Here is a 19,878-nt window from a genome sequence, read left to right on the forward strand (position 1 = left end):
TATTGAAAAAGTTGTCAACTTTTTCAATAATCGATTAATCGGCTTTTGATAAGGTGCCCCTGTCCACAGCTCCACACACGTTGCGCGCCCCACCTCACGCTCGCCGCTGCCAGACCCGCCCGCATCCACGCTACACACGCCGCACCTCCTCCCCGCCTCACGCTCACCGCCCGCCCACATCCACGATCGGCACAGGGACGCGGGGAGAAGTAGTGAGGAGAAGGTGTGTGTGGGTGGGGAGGGGAGGATGACAGCGGCAGATAGACGGGCCAGATCTCAGAAGCAAGTTGCTGGAAGACTGCTCAGGTACGACTGCACTTTCCCACACATGGTGCTCTATAATGTATTGCTGGGATTTGTATTCCTCTATAGCTGATGGTACATTGTGCTGTACTGTATATTATACAGAGCAATGTACCATCAGCTATAGAGGAATACATTATACACTGTATGTATAATGTATTGCAGGGATTTGTTGTATTCCTATATAGCTGATGGTATTCTGCATTGCGCTGTATAGAGGACTACAAATCCCAGCAATAATACGTTATACAGCACAATACCACCAGCTATAGAGGAGTACAACAAATCCCAGCAATAATACATTATACAGCACAATGCCGAACACCACCAGCTATAGAGGACTACAAAACACAGCAATAGTACATTATACAGCGCAATGCAGAATACCGCCATCTATAATGCATTATTGCTGGGTTTTGTAGTCCTCTATAGCCGGTGCCATTCTGCATTCATTCAATTTTACACTTTTAATTTCACTATATTGCACACCACACTTTTTTTTTTTTCTTTTTTACTTCCACCGCTCCAAGTTTGCTCCTGTGATGGACTACAATCGCAATACAAACTAGCAGTCCCATCAATGGAGCCGTTTTTTTTAAACTTTAATTTTAATTTTCTATCCGATTAACCGATTAATCGAACTTAATAATCGGCTAACTAATCGATTTTGAAAATAATCGTTAGCTGCAGCTCTAGTGGCTATACATACACTTCAAATATAGAGGTTTGTAAATGTGTAACTAGAGCAAGCTCTCGCTGTCTCAGTGCAATCACACTCTGTTAGTTGAGGTAAGAAATTAATCACTTAGTAGTCTGTTGTTCTCAATCAGTTGGCCAACTCATCGACTTTCATTGTGAGGAGGAGCAGTGAAGCACAAACATTTTATAGCACTACAAAGAAAGAAGCCGAGTTTGGTTATGTAATGAGTAGGGATGCACTGATACTAGTATTGGTGCCGATACCGAGTATTTGGGTGAGTACAGATGTGGATGTATGGCTACGGAGCAGATCTATGGGCTGATGGGGGCAATTGGAATCATCACTTGACCAAGCTTTTCATCTGATGTACTAGATATCTAAGTGGGTATGTGACACTGAAATGTAAAATAAGTGGAGCAGCTGTCCCCATTATTGACTTACTGTGTCTGTGAGGATGCAGTTATCTTGGTAGAGGGAGGGCTTTGCTTCCTCATGTCAGAGTTGTCCCTAGATTACTGGTGATCTTATGACTGGTGGGAAAATATTCAAAGAGCAACAGCAGAGGTAGAGGAAGCACAGAATGAATGTATGGCACAGAAGCAGGGAGTTTCTTGTAGTACAGATTCCTCTCCTGCAAGCAGCACAGTCTCATGAGGCCAGCAGTCAGAGGTGGCAGTGCCCTCACATACCAGATATACAGCTATGAGGGTGTAGGCATAGGAGTATTAAGTGTCTTCACATACCAGGAAGTGCACTGCTATATTTCAGGATGAGATTGTGACAAAGGGTACAAGTTATACACTATTAACATTTATAGATGTTTCCTATTGGCAAATGTTTACTTTTTGAGTTCAAGTCCAGTTCACTATGTCAAAGGAGAACTATGGGGTTAGGTCTTTTCCCCATAGTTCTCCTAAGGGTAACGGGAGGACACAAACTAGCGTCCTCCCGTCCCCCTAAGCTCAGTATCCCCGCCCCGTCCGCTCCGCCAGTCAGCGCTGGAGGATCGGACAGGGGAGGGGGGAATCCAGTCCCTCCCCTGTCACGGCTCTCTGCCGGCACAGGATCGAGAAGTGAGCGAGTGCCGGTATGTGTTCGCTCACTTCCCGATCTACTGAGCCGACCTGTGACAGTTTCATTGTTACAGGTCGTATCAAGATTATGAGGTGAGTGAAAATCACTCACCTCATAATTCTCCTTTTTAATGCCAAGTTTTGTCCAAAATAACTATACAAGAAGGACACCTTTAATTGGAGTTAATCTTATGTCAGGAATGGACAAGAGACTGTAGAATTCACAAGCCAGTCAGTCTAAGCCGCCAGCCAACAAGCAATGTTAACAACTTGAAAGATGCTGTTCCAATACAAAGGTGGGCCTAGCAGTATTATTTAATTATACGCATGCTTACATTTCCTGACATGTCAAAATATTCAGCAGTACCATACATTTCCTGACACGCCAAGATATTCAGCAGTACCATACATTTCCTGACATGCCAAGATATTCAGCAGTACCATACATTTCCTGACACGCCAAGATATTCAGCAGTACCATACATTTCCAAAGTACCTTTTTAAAAATGAAATTGAACTTTCCGTTGGGCTTCAGTCAAGTGATTGTGCATAGAACAATATTGGAAATATCTGGAAGAGGAAAGCATCCTTGTAATCTCTATTTCGGAGTGATGACTCAACCAGACAGTACATTGCACAATTGTCAAGACACAGAATGAAAAACAGCAGCAGGGACTTTAGCTATGTGAGGTGTGTGTGTGTGTGTGTGTGTGTGTGTGTGTGTGTGTGTGTGTGTGTGTGTGTACATACAGCCATGAACATAAGGAATACTGGACAGGAACCAGGATTCTCGAGATTGTACTATGTTTGGGCCAGGATCTTAGTCTACAAAGCTGGTACTGATCCCCTGCCTGAGAAAAGTTACTGCCAGTCTTTTGGGGACAAAGGAAAGAGAAGGCTTTGTTAGGGACATGTCAGGTAAAAACAAATGCGATAGGCTAGGTTCACACTATTACAGTGTGGCTGAGAGTAATTCGGTATTCAGGTTGCATTGGGTACTTGGCTTCCTAGATTTATCTAGTCCTATCTTGAGTAGTCTTCTGTTATCCACTTCAGGTGTCATTATATGTCAGTTGCTGCCATATACCCGACTTATGTGATCTAATCTGTACACTTTGGGGGCTGATTAGAAATGGAGATTGGATACCACTATCCACCAGACACAGTAGTCCATACCCTACAATACACCTGAATTTTAGGTTTCAGGTTTGCAGAGGAAGATGTGGAGCCTGTGTTGTCCTGCATAAGGTCTCATTCACACTGCCACGCATATACGCGCGTATAGTACCATGTGCAGCATATGCAAATAAATGGCTCCATACACATAGCTGCGCATGGAGCTGTATATTTGCGTAGCATAAAAATGCGCAAAAACAGAATGGAACCGAGATGCGTCCGGGTGGCGTATTTCTGCGTATTTACGCGCATATACAGTTCATTAACATTTCTATTATGAATGATGCATTGTGGGATTGCAAATAGTGCACGCATATACGCTCGTATGTACGCGCATATGCGCAATATACAATTTTGCTCTTGCGTTGTGTGTGAATGAGGCCTTACAGTGCAGAAAGGAGTTCTTCCTCCTTCCACCTATTAATAAATGGGTGTCACTTGTTTCATATTATTGAAGAAACCGTTTGTAAGCGCCCAGCTGTGCTTTATAAATGTGACGGAAGATATTTTTTTTTTCTCCTTGAAAATGCTGATGCTTAACGCAGAACTAAAATGTCTTTTTTATTATTATTTTAAGGCAAACAATCTGAAATTGCAAGTGAAAAATGTGCATGCATACTTTTTTTTTTTTGCATTATCTTTATTTCATATTTGTCATTATTTCATAGTAGCATTCTTGCCTAGTTTGTTTATTGGCATTAGTGAGAGGTGATGAAGTGGTTCTACCATCTGAGGGAAGTGATGTAATTATTCCCTCATAGGAAGTTCTCTGTAGTAACATTTTTTGGATTTGCCAGGATTTGGGAATGTAATAGGGAGGTTGTATCCCCACCCAATCCTGGGAGGAGTCGCTCTGTTCTGAGCATTGATTATCTCGGACGGGTCAGTAAGTGAGGGTTAATCTCCCCAGTAGGGTTACAGTAAATATAAATCCTGTCAGAAACGTTAACTCTTCCCTACCCTGTCTAAAACACAAAGTTAGCTGGGGTTAGTATTCCTCTACATAGAAAGTTGGCAGTTTCCTGAAATATATTTTAGATAAATTTGTCCATTTAAGTGACGGCAGCAATTACTCTGGTACGTGCTATAGGAAACAGGCTTTTTTTTTTTTATTATTGTTGTGGTAGATTTCCGCATGCATTTTCATGCTTTTTTGGGGGCATTTATAAAGAAGTTTGTTGGATTTTTGTAATGCAGCACATCACTCGCAGTAGTACAATATTGTGCATTGTGGTGCCCTGCAATGCATGTTCGCTTGAGCTGTGTTGCTTGGGGGCAGGTTCACACCATTTTCCGGACCAGATCTGGTCTGGAAAATGGTGTGAACCTGCCTGGAGTTCCAAATCATTCCAGACCAGACAAAATGAGACGTGCAGTATTTTTCTGGTCTGGAACAAGCTGCGCTGGTGTGAACAGAGGCCAGAAATAGCATAGAATACATTAAGATGCATTTTGGGTCCGGAAACAATCTGGTCTGCAGATCTGGATTTGGTGTGAATGGGTCCTTAGTGTGCTGGGGTGTAATTCAGAATGAATGGCACAACAACATGATGATGGAAGTACTGTGCCTTAACTCACTGCATGTACCGCACTGGAGAGATGTGAATGGTCCCTTTTAAAGCCCACATGTCAGACACCTTAGCCTTTCCTATAGCAGTTACGTGTCGCTGTCCTTTGCAGGTAATTAGGTATAAGTCAGAGGGACTGGTTAGAGATGGAAATGGTCATCATCTGCCCTAAGCAGACAGTAGCATAAGGAAGTGGGGATGTGGGCAGAGAGGATCTTGCTGCAGGAGTCTCTATAGCTATAAAGAAGGCAGCAGGTGATTTATCCCCCTAAAACTCTACCGATACCAGAAATATCACTTCTAAGTGTACTGACCCTTTCAGGATAATTGATTTATTTTTTTAGATAAATGGCAGTATTGTTTTCATGTGTATGGCATGCCTTTTTTTTTTCTCAACCTTGTTGTAGCAATGTTCTGTTTGTGCTCTATTAACAGTCATCTATATGTTTTAACATTGTTATCTATGTACAAAAAAACCTTTTCAGTACAATGAGGAAAGTACACAGAGTAGTTTTCATGTCGAGTCGATTCATATCTGGATAAATGAATATGTAATTCTGTATCAGGCTTCTGATGTTTTCATTTATGTTTCTGCAGCACAGAGATACCCCTGAGAACAACCCAGATACACCCTTTGACTTCACTCCAGAAAATTACAAGGTACATTGTGTTTGCTTACGGGAGACATTTCTGTTATATAACAGAACACACAGGCTCTGCCTTTTATATAACACCATTAGTGGCTGCAGAGCCTGCATCTAAATTGCTTTGCTTTTCATCGCAAGCATCTCCAACACGGATGAGATTTATGTTTTAACAGATTTTGTTTTTCTTTCAATAGAGAATAGAAGCTATAGTTGGCAACTACCCAGAAGGTCACAAAGCCGCAGCTGTAATTCCAGTGCTGGATTTGGCACAAAGACAACATGGATGGCTGCCTATCTCTGCTATGAACAAGGTAAAATCATAAACACTGTGCTTCTACCGGAAATCTGACCACATCCTTCTTTGTTCATCTTCCATGACAACACTACCGTGGCAGACTTTTCCCACCTAGACAGGGACAGGAAGAATTGTGCCCAGTGAGACCTGCCTACTACTTTTCCTAAGCCTAAGGTACATGTGGTGGAGAGTCGACGTATGTTTTTTCTGGTGTCCTATATAGGTAAAAAGGTAGTACTGAACTGAACTCCTGGAGGGGAAGAGCACTCTGAAGCAGCTGGTATCCATGTCCATAGCAAGTGGCCTTCAAATGTTTTGCCCATTTTCAGCGATGTTCTAGTCTGATAGATACTTAACTGGTCTCCGATCAGGCTTCCATATTTAATTAGAGTACCACCTATCTCAGGAATGAACTAAGAGGTCCTTGATACAGTAGATGCAGGGGTGGTTGCTCAAGCAACCAGAAACTACAGTTATCCGGCATCTACCAATCCCCCTGGGAGTTTACTGTATTTATGTCTTATGATTTCCCTCCTCAGTGCAGTGGCTTTGCAAGGAGGGAGTGCAGGGGTGAGCTGCACATCTTTCTCTGCTTTTAATACAGCTGTTGTTCGTTTTTTTTTTTTGTGCACTACAGATCTGATGAGTTGCAGAAAAAAAAAATGTGTATGTGCACTGGGAGCAGTTTGCATGCTGCCTTATGGGACTTGTAGGCACAGAAAGCAGTGCGAGTAACAAGAAATAACATACATTGCTCTGACAAGGTAGCTGGGCGTAAGATTGAATAGGATTTTTTTTTTTTAAAGAAATGAATGCAGCTTTGGATATTCCATCGTGTGTACAAGTGTTAGGAAGGATAACATGAAGGTTTCGTGTCACTTTAATATGACAATAAACCGTTCTAATTCAGTAACGTTTGCTTGGACTACTCATCTTTTTTAATTGTTAGCAATCTTCTGTACTGTAATTCAGGATTTTGTACTCCATATTGCTATGGATAAAAAGCATTCCTTTCCATCTGCAACTAGCTGACCGCGAGTTCCCCTGTTCTATTGAAAATTCCCTTTTAGTTTGCTATCGTGTTTTATTATTTTATAAAGTATGTGTCTTCATGGTTTCCCCTTTTCTGTATTTTCAGGTAGCTGATGTCTTGCAGATGCCTGCCATGCGAGTGTATGAAGTGGCCACATTCTATACTATGTATAACAGGAAACCAGTAGGAAAGTACCATATTCAAATTTGTACGACGACACCTTGCATGCTCAGAGATTCTGATTCAATATTGGAAGCCATCCAGAAGAAGCTTGGTAAGGCCTGTGTTCATGTTCTTTGTCATAAATGGTCTTAGAGATGTGTGCAAATCATAATTATAAAGCCAGTGTGACATTCTGACGTTCTTTTATGTTTACTTGCTTTTGCACAGTCGCATATTGATAAATAGTAAACATGGGGAAGAACTATAAACATCTGCATTTCTTTTATTTGTATTTTCTATGTCAGCCATGTCAAAGTTTCCATTATCGGCTGTCATATTTATCTTTAGACTATTAAGAATGAACTCCATCAGGGTTTTGTGGGGGGCACTCTGAGGAGACAAACGGCATTAATTTTTACTTGTTCAACTTCTTCACATTTCAAAAAGAGAAACTTTATTGAAAAAGAAAACAAAGTACAAAAACAAGCCAGTAATAACATGGCACATTGCATCACACTCTTGGAGAGTCATGAAACTTATAGTAAACAAACCACAAAGCCAGAATCAAAATAATGATACAAGTGCTGACAGAGTACACAGATGTCTATAAGGGGTCACTAGATTCAGTGATCTAACTAACGTTCACAAACCGTTTGGAATTTAGTGGGACAACCTCTACAGCCTATAGATAAGCTTTTTGTATGGTAAGGTGGCATTTATCTGGGCAATCCAAGCAACACAAGAAGGCAGCAGAGCCTGTGGGTCCTAGAAAACATTTGTGCGGAAGAAATAAAGTTTCATGTCTGGATAATCTGGCCAATTTATCTGAATTCAAGTCTGAAAATATTTGCAGGAGACAATACTTTGGGTTATGGTTGATCAGGGAACCCATTTTATCGTGTAGGATTCTGACTACCTGGGTGGACAGTCCCAAATTAAGTGGAAGAATGAACCTAGATCAGAACAACATATAGAGGGCTATGCTTGTGGCTTAACCTGGATAGTCGCACAGGGGTCAGATACGATCTATGAAGTATATATAATTGAATATGTATCTAACAATTTAGGGCAAGCCTCTTCCCAGTCTTCATTATCTAGTACTCCAACCTGCCTCTCCAATCTACCCTTAGGTAGCATTTTCTAGAAGAGACAAATGAGTTTAGTAGAATTAGAACCACCCTTTAATCCCATCACAGGAATTGCAGTAAGGGAAGGGGTCCTTCAGGAAACTGAAAGAAGAGAATGCCATACTTGTTTAAATTCAGTTGAATGTGACGAGCCAAACACCCTTCCACTGGAATCAATGGAAATTTGTGTTTGTGTTGATTGCTGTATTTTGCCCTGGGCTAAATGTTAGAAGAAGTGTGCTGTTTGTGCAGCATGTTTCTGAAAGGGAACCTGACATTACTAAAAATAAATGGGAAAACAAAAACCCACAGTAGTTGCCTTCAATTGTGGTGATGCCTTTGGCTTTAACACTGATTTTTCTTTTTAGATATTTTAATGCTGTGTTATTTGTGGCACATGTCAAGACAAGCTGAGGGCAATTTATCAAAATTGGAACAGGCAAAATCTGGAGTAGCTGTGCATAGCAACCAATCAGCTTCTATCTTTCATTTTCAAATCTTAACTGAACAAACTGAAGAGAGTAGCTGATTGGTTGCCCTGGGCAGCTGCTCCAGATTTTTTTTTCGGTCCAGTTTTGATTCCCCCCCCCCCGCTGTGTTTTTGTGATTACAGGAATACATGCGGGAGAGACTACTTCTGATAAACTGTTCACACTGACAGAAGTTGAGTGTCTTGGAGCCTGTGTAAATGCCCCAATGGTCCAGATTAATGACAACTACTATGTGAGTATATTGATTTAAAACACTGTCATTTGTTCTCAATTTCTACTGTGTGTGTGTGTGTGTGTGTGTCCCTCACTTCTTGTGTCTGCCACCTGCCAAATAGCATGTAGGGCAGATTTCCTTCTTGCTTCCTTTTCTGACCTGTTTGCATGGAGTTGGCCTTTAAATGTATTTTTTTGCCTCGAGATGTAGTTTATTTACATATTTAACTAGATATGCAGCGCTAGTAGTTCAATTTGTGTATAGTCGTGTTAACATTAAGATGAATCCACCCTAAGTGGGCAAAGTCACTATAATGAGATAGGTGGTGGCCTCAATGTTGAGTGCACAAAAAAAAAAGGACTCAACTATTCATAGATTATATATATATATCAAGTGCATAAACAATGATTCCTCTGTGAAATTATTCAGTGCACTATTGTTAAACATATAAAATTCGGCAATTGGGTGATAGTATCACATAATGATCAATTCCTATTATAAAACCTCTACGTAAGCTCAATATCTATGCAAATGTATCCCCTTAAGTGCAATAGGAGGAAAACATCTAATATAAATAAATTCTTCCAATATCACACGGCGATCAATCTCAGTGCAAAAAATGAATCTCTGTGCAAAAAATAGTCCACTAAAGTGCAATAAGTGCAGCCTCCAAATGCTCAGATGGTAAATGAAGCTTGCTGAGGATCGTATTTGTGTCCACACGTCCACCCCCTTCACAGTGCGTACTCACCGAACTATGTTGGCTGCAGCAAACAGCACAAAACTACAATTATATAATTATATGTGGAATATGTATTCGATAAGGTCTAGACTATAACTTGGGTATGTAATCAATGTGCTCAGGAAATTACAACTGGCACCATTGTGAAATCCTTTGTATTGAAGGATATATTCTCAGGCTAATAGATGGTACTGATTAGCTTCAAAATACTACATTGATTTGTGCACTTGCGATGCATTCGAATGCATCAAACGGTTTTCTTCTCATCGATAATGCTGGGATTATCGTAAATATGCTTGGTTCTGATAAGCTCCTGAAATGGACATGTGCATCTGATAATGTCATAGCTATTTTATATAAGCCAATTTCTGTTTTAAGCTTATTGGCTCTTTAAAAGCTGACTACCATATGTTCTAAACATAGCATGCAAATGGTTTTGTAAAGTATATCAACCAAAGAAGAACAGGTTAGTGTTCAAATGCATTGGATAACATTTTATTAGGAACACGTGTACACAGCATAACATATTCTTTAGATAAAACAAATGTGGAGGGAAACATTGTTTAAGGTATAGTCTAGTGTTTGCAGAAAGAAAAAAATTAAACTTGCACACACATTATTTGAGCCTACAGAGCATTGCAACCGCGATCAGTGAATCGTGGGTACAGTGCTCTGGCTCCTGGAGACTCTCTCCCAGCCCCTGTCCCTTCAGTTAAGGGATGGTAGGAAGGAAGTATGAATGGACTAGTTCAGAATTTAGATGTAACATAAAATATGTTTAGAAAAGTAAACTTTTAACTCTTTCTGAGGCCTGAGAATAATTTAAACCCCCCAGAATTATATATTTCCTGAAAACAAAGAACCTGTAGAATAGAATGGTGGCAGTTGCAAATTTTATGTTGCATGATATTAGCACAAATCTTTATCAAACCCAAAATTTCAGTAAAAAACACAAGTTTATTTTAGTACCAAAACACAATATATTACCCATTTTTTTTTGGAAAAATATAAAAGAGGAGGTTGTGCCCAATAAATAGATGCCCAACATGCCAAACTTAAAAATTGCATTCTTTACAGGCCCTAGAATTATTGCTCTCACTGTGGCGCATGCCGCAATACCTAGCATGTGTGAAAAAACAAATAATTGTTTTCGTATGTAGGTGCACCCGACACGTGTTTGCGTTATTATGTGCATGCATGCGAGGACAGGGAACCTTGAAAAAATTTTTTTTCTTGCTTGCGATCACATAGGGGCCTCAAAAGCCCCCTATGTGATAGCACTTTAGTGGTGACAGGTGCCCTAAAGAGACATTAATGGTCTATTAGAGCTAGATTGTGCTTGATCAGCTTCTTCCCCGGCCTCTCTAGCTGGGGAATGACAGCACAGAAACCGGGAGTAATTAAATAATCGTCGCTTCTGGTTTCATTCAGCGGGTAGGAGATCAGCAAACAGATGTTCGCTGGTCTCTCTCCCCGCCCCAACACCCATGATGCTGGTCCCGGGTGTAACGCCGTTGGGCCGCTTGCTCCAGTCTCCGCCGCGGCCTCTCTGCGTTCCACCATGGAACACGGAAGCGGCACGAGTTCCGGCTTGTGAGTGGGCGGATGCGTTCCACTGTGGAACGCGGAAGTCGTTCGGGCCGATCAGCAGTTCCTCCCTCAATTCCTGGCCCTATTTAAGGAGACGAGCGAGGCAGCATGGCGTTCCGTGATTGAGGTCAGAACGCCTGCTGCCTCCTGAACCTGGACACCACATCGTTGGCAACCAAGCCTGGGACCCCCACTTCGACCCTGCGGACCCCTCTGCTGAACCACAGTGCCACCATCTGTTACAGAACTGCAAGTACTGCTCCTATTGGAGTGATTTCTAATTGAGACTGTGTCTGGTTCATGCATAGACTGTGTACCTTGATTGATGCCAGATTCCTATTGAGTCACCAGCACCCTCTCCATTGAGTTTATACCTGCACCTTACCCACTGATTGCATACAGGCTATGAAGTAATAGTGCTGTCCCTACTAGCATAACTGCTTAGGCTATGATGGTAGAATCCCAAACTCGCCGTTAAGATTGCGAGTGACACCTGAGATTCATATCTGATTGGTTCCCATAGAGGAACCCCTCCGCAGTTGCGATCCACCACTTGGAAATCCCCATAAGCGTGACACCGGGCCGCAGTTGATGGTGGAATCCCAAACTCGCCGTTAAGATTGCGAGTGACACCTGAGATTCATATCTGATTGGTTCCCATAGAGGAACCCCTCCGCAGTTGCGATCCACCACTTGGAAATCCCCATAAGCGTGACACCGGGCCGCAGGAGGGGCAGTGCAGCGCAGCCTGGGAAGCAAGGTGAAGGGTGTCTGGAGGATGGTCATGTTTACTGGCTCCTGGAAGTGATCAGATAGCTTTACAGCTGCCTGAATCGCTTCCAGTGTAAAACCGACTGTTGGCTTTACACATGTAAAGGACTCCCGGTAGCTAGACTGTTTACAGCAGCGGTCTTAAAGTACCGGCCCGCGAGCCGCTACTATGTGGCCTGCAGCCAGGGGTGGGGGGTAATTATTCTGTATGTGGGGGGAGGAGTGTATTATTTTACATGTGCAGGGGTAGTTTTTTATTTTATGTGTACGGGGGTGAGCCTAATTTTTATATGTGCAGGCGTATTTTTTTTTTGTGTGTGTGTATGGCGGGGTGTATTATTTTATATGTACAAGGGTAGGGGTTTTTTTGTGTATGGGGGGGGGGGAGCGTATTAGGCTAGATTCACACCTGTATCTTTAGATATAATTAGGAATTCCTGCATCAGGAACTTGCGTTTTCCTGCAGCAGGAATGCCTAATCTGGTGTTTACAAGTGACAGCGATCACCTATTCAAGGTAATGATTAGATGACAGCAGCTGCATGTAAACGCCTGCATACCGCATGTAAAGATATGTGATTTGATTGCATTTCGTTAGGAATCGGTCACTCTCCCTGGATGCATCGATTGTGCAACCAGGGAGAGTGTTTTCTAACCGCATGTAATCATATCACATTCAATTACATGTGGTATGCAGGCGTTTACATGCAGCGGCTGTCACCTGATCATTACCTTGAATGGGTGACAGCTGCCACTTGTAAACCCCAGATTAGGCATTCCTGCTGCAGAAAAACGCAAGTTCCTGATGCAGGAATCCCTAATTACACCTGAATTTACAGATATGAATGGGGCCTTATTGTGTGTGTATTGGGGTCCATAGTACCATACCGGATATAATTACATTTTATTTTGATGTACGAAATTTGGCAAGCCGGCCCCCATGGGAGAAAAAAAAATTGTAGAGTGGCCCCCCCGAGTCAAATAAGTTTGAGACCCCTGGTTTACAGGAGCCTGCAGTTGCTGACATACGTTGGTGGCAGCGAAAGGGTTAATACTAGAGTTGCAATATGGAATAAGACTAATAGAAGCACTGGATGCAGTCTTGCATCTCGCACATGTCTTTGTGTTTGCATGTAATGATCTCACCAATGGAAGTGCAAACGGTGAAGAGTTCAAGTGAAGCCTCACTACCTGCATGGACCCATGTGTTCTTGTTCAGCTTACTGTTACCCCCACACTTTCCTGAGGGATGGTTTGGTAGTATCGCACACGGGATTGTTCCCTATTGCCGCTTGTGTGACTATAAAGCCCATCAAGGACTAGCTGAATTTCTTTTGGAAACATTTATATTTTGCCTTGAAACTATAAATACATTTTCTTAACATGTAAATCTTTTTTCCGGGATGAAAAATGACACCGCCAAGTGTACGTAGTTAATGGATGAATCACATTCACAGTATATTTCAGTTCTCTTCTGTGTATGTACATGAGTCACGACAGCATAAAGTCAGTAACATAAATGCTGCTGTCAGAAGCTTTTAACCATTCTCACACGTTTCAAATATTTTTATAGACTTCTGCAAGAGTTTGCCATTGTCTAGAATGTTTGCTTAGCATATATCTAGATTGAGATTGTTGCTGTGTTACTTGCTAGATAATCCACCTGCTAATCTCCAAGCAGCACAGTGAGACTTTAAATAGGGCTTTTAGATGTGCAGATGGTGTTTATTGTGCAGAGAATGGAGCACATGCACACAAGATAAAAGATGGCTTCTGCGCTTACTACTTCCTCAAGGAAATACAGTGACAACAAATCTGTTGTGGAAGAAGTCAGCTTCATTCATAAAAAAAACGGAAAGTGGCAGTTTGGCATTACGACCGGTATAAACAGTTTGTCTAATTTGAATAATAAGAATGTATAATGATAGAACTTTAGCTCCCACTGGAGTGGTCACTGAATGAAGCCTTCTTTGTGTACATAGTGTCCAGAGGAGAGCAGAATAGTTTTAAACTAGGGAAGTTCAGATACCAGTGCCGATACTTGGCATTTTCATGAGAACTACCAGGATTGCAGCTGGGACCTGGCTCTGGCGCTCCACCACTGTCCTGAAATCATTAGTCTGTATTGTTTTAGAAAAACTGTCACATGACAATAAACAAAAATGTATCAGTACTTGTATCTGTGAGTACTTGGGCAAGTATCAGTACTTGAAAAAATGGTATCACTACATCCTTTTATTTATATTTATTTAAAAAATAAATCATATATTAAAACAGAGATGTACAAATCCCAGGAGCTCCGTATGCTCCTAATGACAGCTGCCTCCTAACTTTTGAATTTTTCTCTAGTCTAGTGTTGGAGCTGGAAAAGTATCTGTACTTGTACCGAGTACGGTACTTGGTATCTGAACATCCCTATTTTAAACACACAGCTAACATTGATCAAATTTCTGCAAACAGATTGGGGTACATTTATCAAAACTGGAGCAGTTGCCCATGGCAACCAATCAGCTTCTATCTTTAGTTTGCTCAGTTGGGATTTGAAAATGAAAGAGGAGCTGATTGGCTGTCATGCAAATCTTCTCCAGATTTTGTCTGCTCCAGTTTTGATTAATCTCCCTCATTGTACTTTTGTCTAGTGGAACATTAAAACATACATTCTGGTTGTTTAGAGGTGGCATAGATGAGATAGAGCCCAGTTCTCACCAAATTTATTTTTCTAGTTTTGGAAGTCTTAGAACTTCCAACTATGCCTTGTTGAGAAGACTATTCTGTCTGACACCTGTCACTTGGACAGGATTAGATGGCAAGTTTCCCTGACGTAAACAGACATCAGTCATATCCTAGGGCCTCGTTTACATGGGCAGCCGAGGGCGATAAATAAAAAAAAGTGGTTGACCTGCATTTTTACTATTCCCCCCCCAACCACCCAAATGCACATGATCCGTGATGCTATGTGGCAAATTTTAAACAGCATGTCCTGTTTAGAAGGCAATGCTGGTTGCCGACTCAGTGGTACGGTGGTGCAACCACCTGCCCACTATTGTAATAGAAATTCCCCTGTTTCCCATGTTTTAAATGGACCAAGGCAAGCATGGAAATAGATCCATGCTGGCGTGGTCAATTTTGCATCCCTATGAGTCACAGGACACCATGCTGATGCATTGTGTGCCTGTATCTACCATAGTCAGATTGCTACACACATGGCATAGTGCATGGGGGCTGGTGTGAACAGGTCCTAAGGGTTTGCTACTCCACTTGGAAACAGAGGTATTTTGTGTAATATCTGTTCTATGTAGTAGTTTGCATTGCAATGCATGCTATATACACATAAAATGCAGGAATTTAAAGGCATCCATTTTAGGTACAAAAATATCAACAGGACTTTTTGCATTGTTTCAAAAGGTTGTTTTTTTTATAGTGATGATAATTTTATCTTCTGCATTCACTGCCAGTTTATATCTGAACATTTTTCCTGAGCTGACCAGGATTCAGAACTGCTAAATCAGTTCATCCGGTTCACTGCAAAACTTGCTAAGTGCTAATGTATTGTTGGAGATGCAGGCAAAACGTCTGCAATTACCTCCACCGTCACGCCGGCTACTCCAGTCTCCATACAATAGAATATACATTTTGTCATATGAGCAGCCACCTTCTAATGGGGTGTAAATTCTACAGCTATTCTAACCCTGCATTTTGCTTCTGATTAAGGGCCTGTTCACATGACTTTCAGGTGCGGATCAGCAGACGCGGTGCTATGTGTTTTTGCCGTGTTTTTGATGCATTCCAGGTAACAAAAAAACATTTTTTTTTTGTTTTTTTGCTGGAGTGGGGCTGCCAGTATGTTAGCTGCACTGCGTTTCTGAAGTACAAAATGTGACATGCAGTATTTTTCTGTCGTAACCTGAACGGACTGCGCACGTGACAACTGTAGCCCATAAAACACATAGGGATACATTGGGATGCATTTTTAGCGCAGGAGCGTACGGATCAGGTCAGCACAGAAAACGGACGTCGTGTGAACAGGCCCTTAGCCACCTAACTTAACCCCACTAAAATTCTCTGATTATGTCTGGAACAAAACTTACTATAGCATTTTTATTTTAGTGCAGAACATTATTATTATTATTATTATTATCTCCTGAATTATGCATTAAAATGGAAATATATTCACCGATCAGCCATAACATTTTATGACCACCCGGCTAATATTGAGTAGGGTCCCTATGTTGCCACCAAAACAGCCCTGACCCCGTGGTATCTGGCACCAAGCCGTCAGTAGCAGATCCTTAAGACCTGTAAATTGGTCTCCATGGATCAGACGTGTTTTTCCAGCACATCCCACAAATGCTCAGTTGGATTGAGATCTGGAGAATTGAGGCCAAGTCAACATCTCAAACTCATTGTTGTGTTCCTCAAACCATTTTGCAGACCAGAAACATCCCACAAGAGCTGTAGTTTTGGAGTTGCTCTGACCCAGCTATCTAGCCATCACAATTTGGCCCTTGTCAAAGTTGCTCAGATCATTAAGCTGGCCATACACCTATCGATTATCTGCAGATTTTCTATGGTTAAATGGAAAAAGTGCAACAGATTCCTCCATCTACACTAAACTGTGTGAATGGAGGAATCTCCCACTGTGCCAAGCTTCAGTATGTTGCTAGTCGGCCACGCTGGTTTTTAAAATACTTTGAACAATGAACAATGCCTGCATCCAATCAGATTGTTCAGGTATTTTGAGAGCCAGCAGGGCCCTGTAGCAAGATACTGAAGCTCAGCCCAGTGGGATATTCCTCCATCCACACAGTTTAGTGTAGATGGAGGAATCTGTTGCACTTTTTCCATCTGACCATAGAAAATCTGCAGATAGTTTTATAGATGTATGGCCAGGTTTATGCTTGCACGTTTTTTCTGTCTGCTGTCAACTTCAGGGACAAAATGTTCACTTGCTGCCCAATATATCCCACCCACTTTCAGGTGCAATTGTAATTTAGTAAAAAGGGATGCACTGATACTAGGCATTTTCACGAGTACTTGTACTCGTGACAATGCCCCAATACTAAGCTCTTTACATTTTTTTCATGGATTCTGCTGCCTGAGGTCCCGCAGTTCCTGGGAACCTCAGACTCGCTGCTTCCTGAGACCCTATTACAGCCATGGTGAGACCCCATTACAGCCATGGTCAGGAACAGCCCTGCTGAGCAACAGAGTGTGTCTGCATTGCTGTATAATGTATTGCTGGGATATGTAGTCCTCTATATCCGGTGCCTTTCTGCATTACCGTATAATGTATTGCTAGGATTGGTGGTATTCTGCATTGCTGTATAATTTATTGCTGGGATTAGTAGTCCCTCTACAGCTGAGTCAGTGGCAGAACTACCAGGGTTGCAGCTGTGACTGGGCCTTGGTGCTCCACCTCTGTCCTAAAATCATTAGTCTGCAGTGTTTTAGAGAACATGTCACTTAAAAAAAAAAAGTATTGGTGAGTAATTGAGTAACAGTACTTGAAAAAATGGTATCTGTGCATCCCTAGTAATAATCAATGTTATTCACTTTGCCTGTCAGTGGTCAGAATGGTATGGCTGATCGGTCTATATACTGTATGTATGCAGTAAACTTTGCATGTACATGTCCATTCTGTGCCTTATCAATGGACTATGAATTAGCAGTGCTATGTTCAGTGGAAATGAATAGGACATAGAAAGCACTTGACTTGTTTTGTAGTATGGAAAATGTGTGTGCATATCACAAAAGCATCTGAACAGAGTTATAAATCTTTTGGCTGACAAATGTATGTCTGTCATTCTAAAATGTGGTACAAGGGACTTTTTGTTTTGTTGGCATCATTCTTGAGAAAAACCATACAGAATAAAATATACTTTTTTTTTCTGACCCGCTTGATGGATTTATCTTCCAGGAGGATCTTTTGCCAAAGGATATTGAAAATATAATTGATGACTTGAAAGCTGGGAAAATTCCCTCTCCTGGACCCAGGTACTCATTCTTTGTAACATGCTTTAAATGTTGGCATAATCTATGTGTAATTTGCCTCTCTGTGTTAAGTTTAGAAGTGGATTTGCACTGCTAATGGTAAACCTCGTCTTGTCATATCTGTCAGTAAAAAAATATAAATAAAAATACATATTCCTCAGCTGTCTCTGAATACAGAAACATCCCCTTGTGATCTTTTATCTGAGGAGAATCCTTTTCTATTCACTGAATATTATCAGTAAGAGCAGGTCAAGCATTCAGATGTTGATTTTGAGGGGGCTTTACCCAGGTAGGGGATGCTGTCATGTTACATAGTAGCTGAAGATATCGATTTATCTGGTCTTCTTGATAGTCAGTACACAAGGATGTCTATTTTAGAAGCATTGAGGATTTCATGCTGTCATTCACCCTGGAAAAGCCCTTTCCTTTGGTTTCATCTGTCACTATTTCTTCTGGTTACTGAGTATGGCATCCAAGTCATCAGCTCACAATAAATAATGGGCTTCCAGACTGTAGTTTAGAGAACTATGGCCAAACATTTTTTGGGTCACAGGAGGACATTTACTAATGTACACCTGTGACCTAAAACTCGGCATATAGCGGGCTATTTCCTGCTATATGCTGACCGCACACAGCCGCCCTGCACCCGTGACGGATCCTGACAACATTGTCAGGATCCACTGAGCTGTCTAATTGACAGCTGCCTCTGCCTCTAGAGCCAAAGCCAGCTGTGCCTGCCTCCTCCCCTGTCTGCCTCTCCAATGAGCTCTGGAGCACGGGACTAGTGACTGTCTCTGCAGGGAGAAACCATAAACTGAGTGATCAACGGTTTGTGATCGCTGAGTTCTCAAGCTATAGAGCCGACATGTAAAAGATGCAGTGTCGCACACCAGCTCAAACTATTGGGAAGAGTACATTTTACTCTCCCGATAGTTCTTTCATCTTTTATCACCATTTATATTTTAATTTAGTTTACATTTCTTTGAATTGCCGCTTTAGCACTTTTATATTGTTTGGAAACAAATTGGCCTGCTCTGAAAGTCTCCTTAATTCTGGTGAAAATCTTAACTACCTTACGTCCATGGCCGTTTGTGAACGGCCAGATGGACGTCTGCTCAGAAAGTAGAAATATACAGCTCTGTGATGCTGCAAGCTGTTCCAGTTTCCATGAATTTCAGAACTACGTATACTATTGCCATCCTTCTTTCATGAAAGCCATATTGCACTGGATGCACAATTATTCCTAATGGAGAGCATGTAGCACTTTTGCTGCTGTGCAATTCTAAGATTAGAGTATAAAAGGTCACCCAACATTGTTTATAATGTACAGTAAGATAGGATTCTCTTTTTAGGAGCTGAAAAGGTTACTATTGTAGGGATTCTCTCTACAAATTGTTATAATGTTACACAATAGGGATCATTGTACATTTAATGTGTTGTTGTAGAGCCTAGAAGAGTAAACTGATCAATTGTATCCTTTTTTTGTTTTTAAGGAATGGCCGTTTTTCATGTGAACCTGCTGGAGGACTAACCTCTCTGACTGGACCTCCAACAGGACCTGGCTTTGGTGTGCGTGCAGACCTCTGAAATCACAGTGTAATATACTTAATATAACTGCAAAGCTAAACCCCTATACACGTAAATAAAACTGTTTTGTTCCAATATTGCTGTGTTGTATAATCTGTATATCGGCGCTGCAGGCAGGCAAAATGCTTTGTCCCATAATGTACTGATATTATATAACCGATATTTACATTTACTCTTCTAGAATCCACATATTCATTTTTGGTGATGGGAGCCTAATGCAGTTTTGTTTTACACCGAAACAACTGTAAATGACATGTAAGCATCTATGCTTTCAGCAAATAACAACTGATCCTTAACCTCATGCTAACATACTCCCTTCTCCTAACTGTGAAGTAAACCTGACCACTATAGAGACTACCATTAATGACCTCGCCTTCTAAAATGCTTTAGTATTTTGAGTCATTGGTGT

At 41.4% G+C, this 19,878-nt stretch overlaps 1 protein-coding gene across 1 annotated transcript in view; it reads left to right on the forward strand.

The window, feature by feature from the left end:
- The window catches only part of NDUFV2 (NADH:ubiquinone oxidoreductase core subunit V2), a 26,228-nt gene extending 6,682 nt beyond the window's left edge, over positions 1-19,546 (forward strand). The window contains exons 3-8 of the mRNA XM_018553445.1: positions 5,418-5,480; positions 5,662-5,778; positions 6,901-7,069; positions 8,698-8,807; positions 17,809-17,885; positions 19,376-19,546. Of these exons, the coding sequence (XP_018408947.1) occupies positions 5,418-5,480; positions 5,662-5,778; positions 6,901-7,069; positions 8,698-8,807; positions 17,809-17,885; positions 19,376-19,469 (630 nt within the window). The 3' untranslated portion in view covers positions 19,470-19,546. The remainder of the gene's footprint in view (positions 1-5,417; positions 5,481-5,661; positions 5,779-6,900; positions 7,070-8,697; positions 8,808-17,808; positions 17,886-19,375) is intronic.
- The last annotated feature ends 332 nt before the right edge of the window (positions 19,547-19,878 follow it).

Source organism: Nanorana parkeri, unplaced genomic scaffold (genome assembly GCF_000935625.1).
Source record: "Nanorana parkeri isolate BGI_ZX_2015 unplaced genomic scaffold, ASM93562v1 scaffold7, whole genome shotgun sequence".
NCBI classification, from domain to species: domain Eukaryota; kingdom Metazoa; phylum Chordata; class Amphibia; order Anura; family Dicroglossidae; genus Nanorana; species Nanorana parkeri.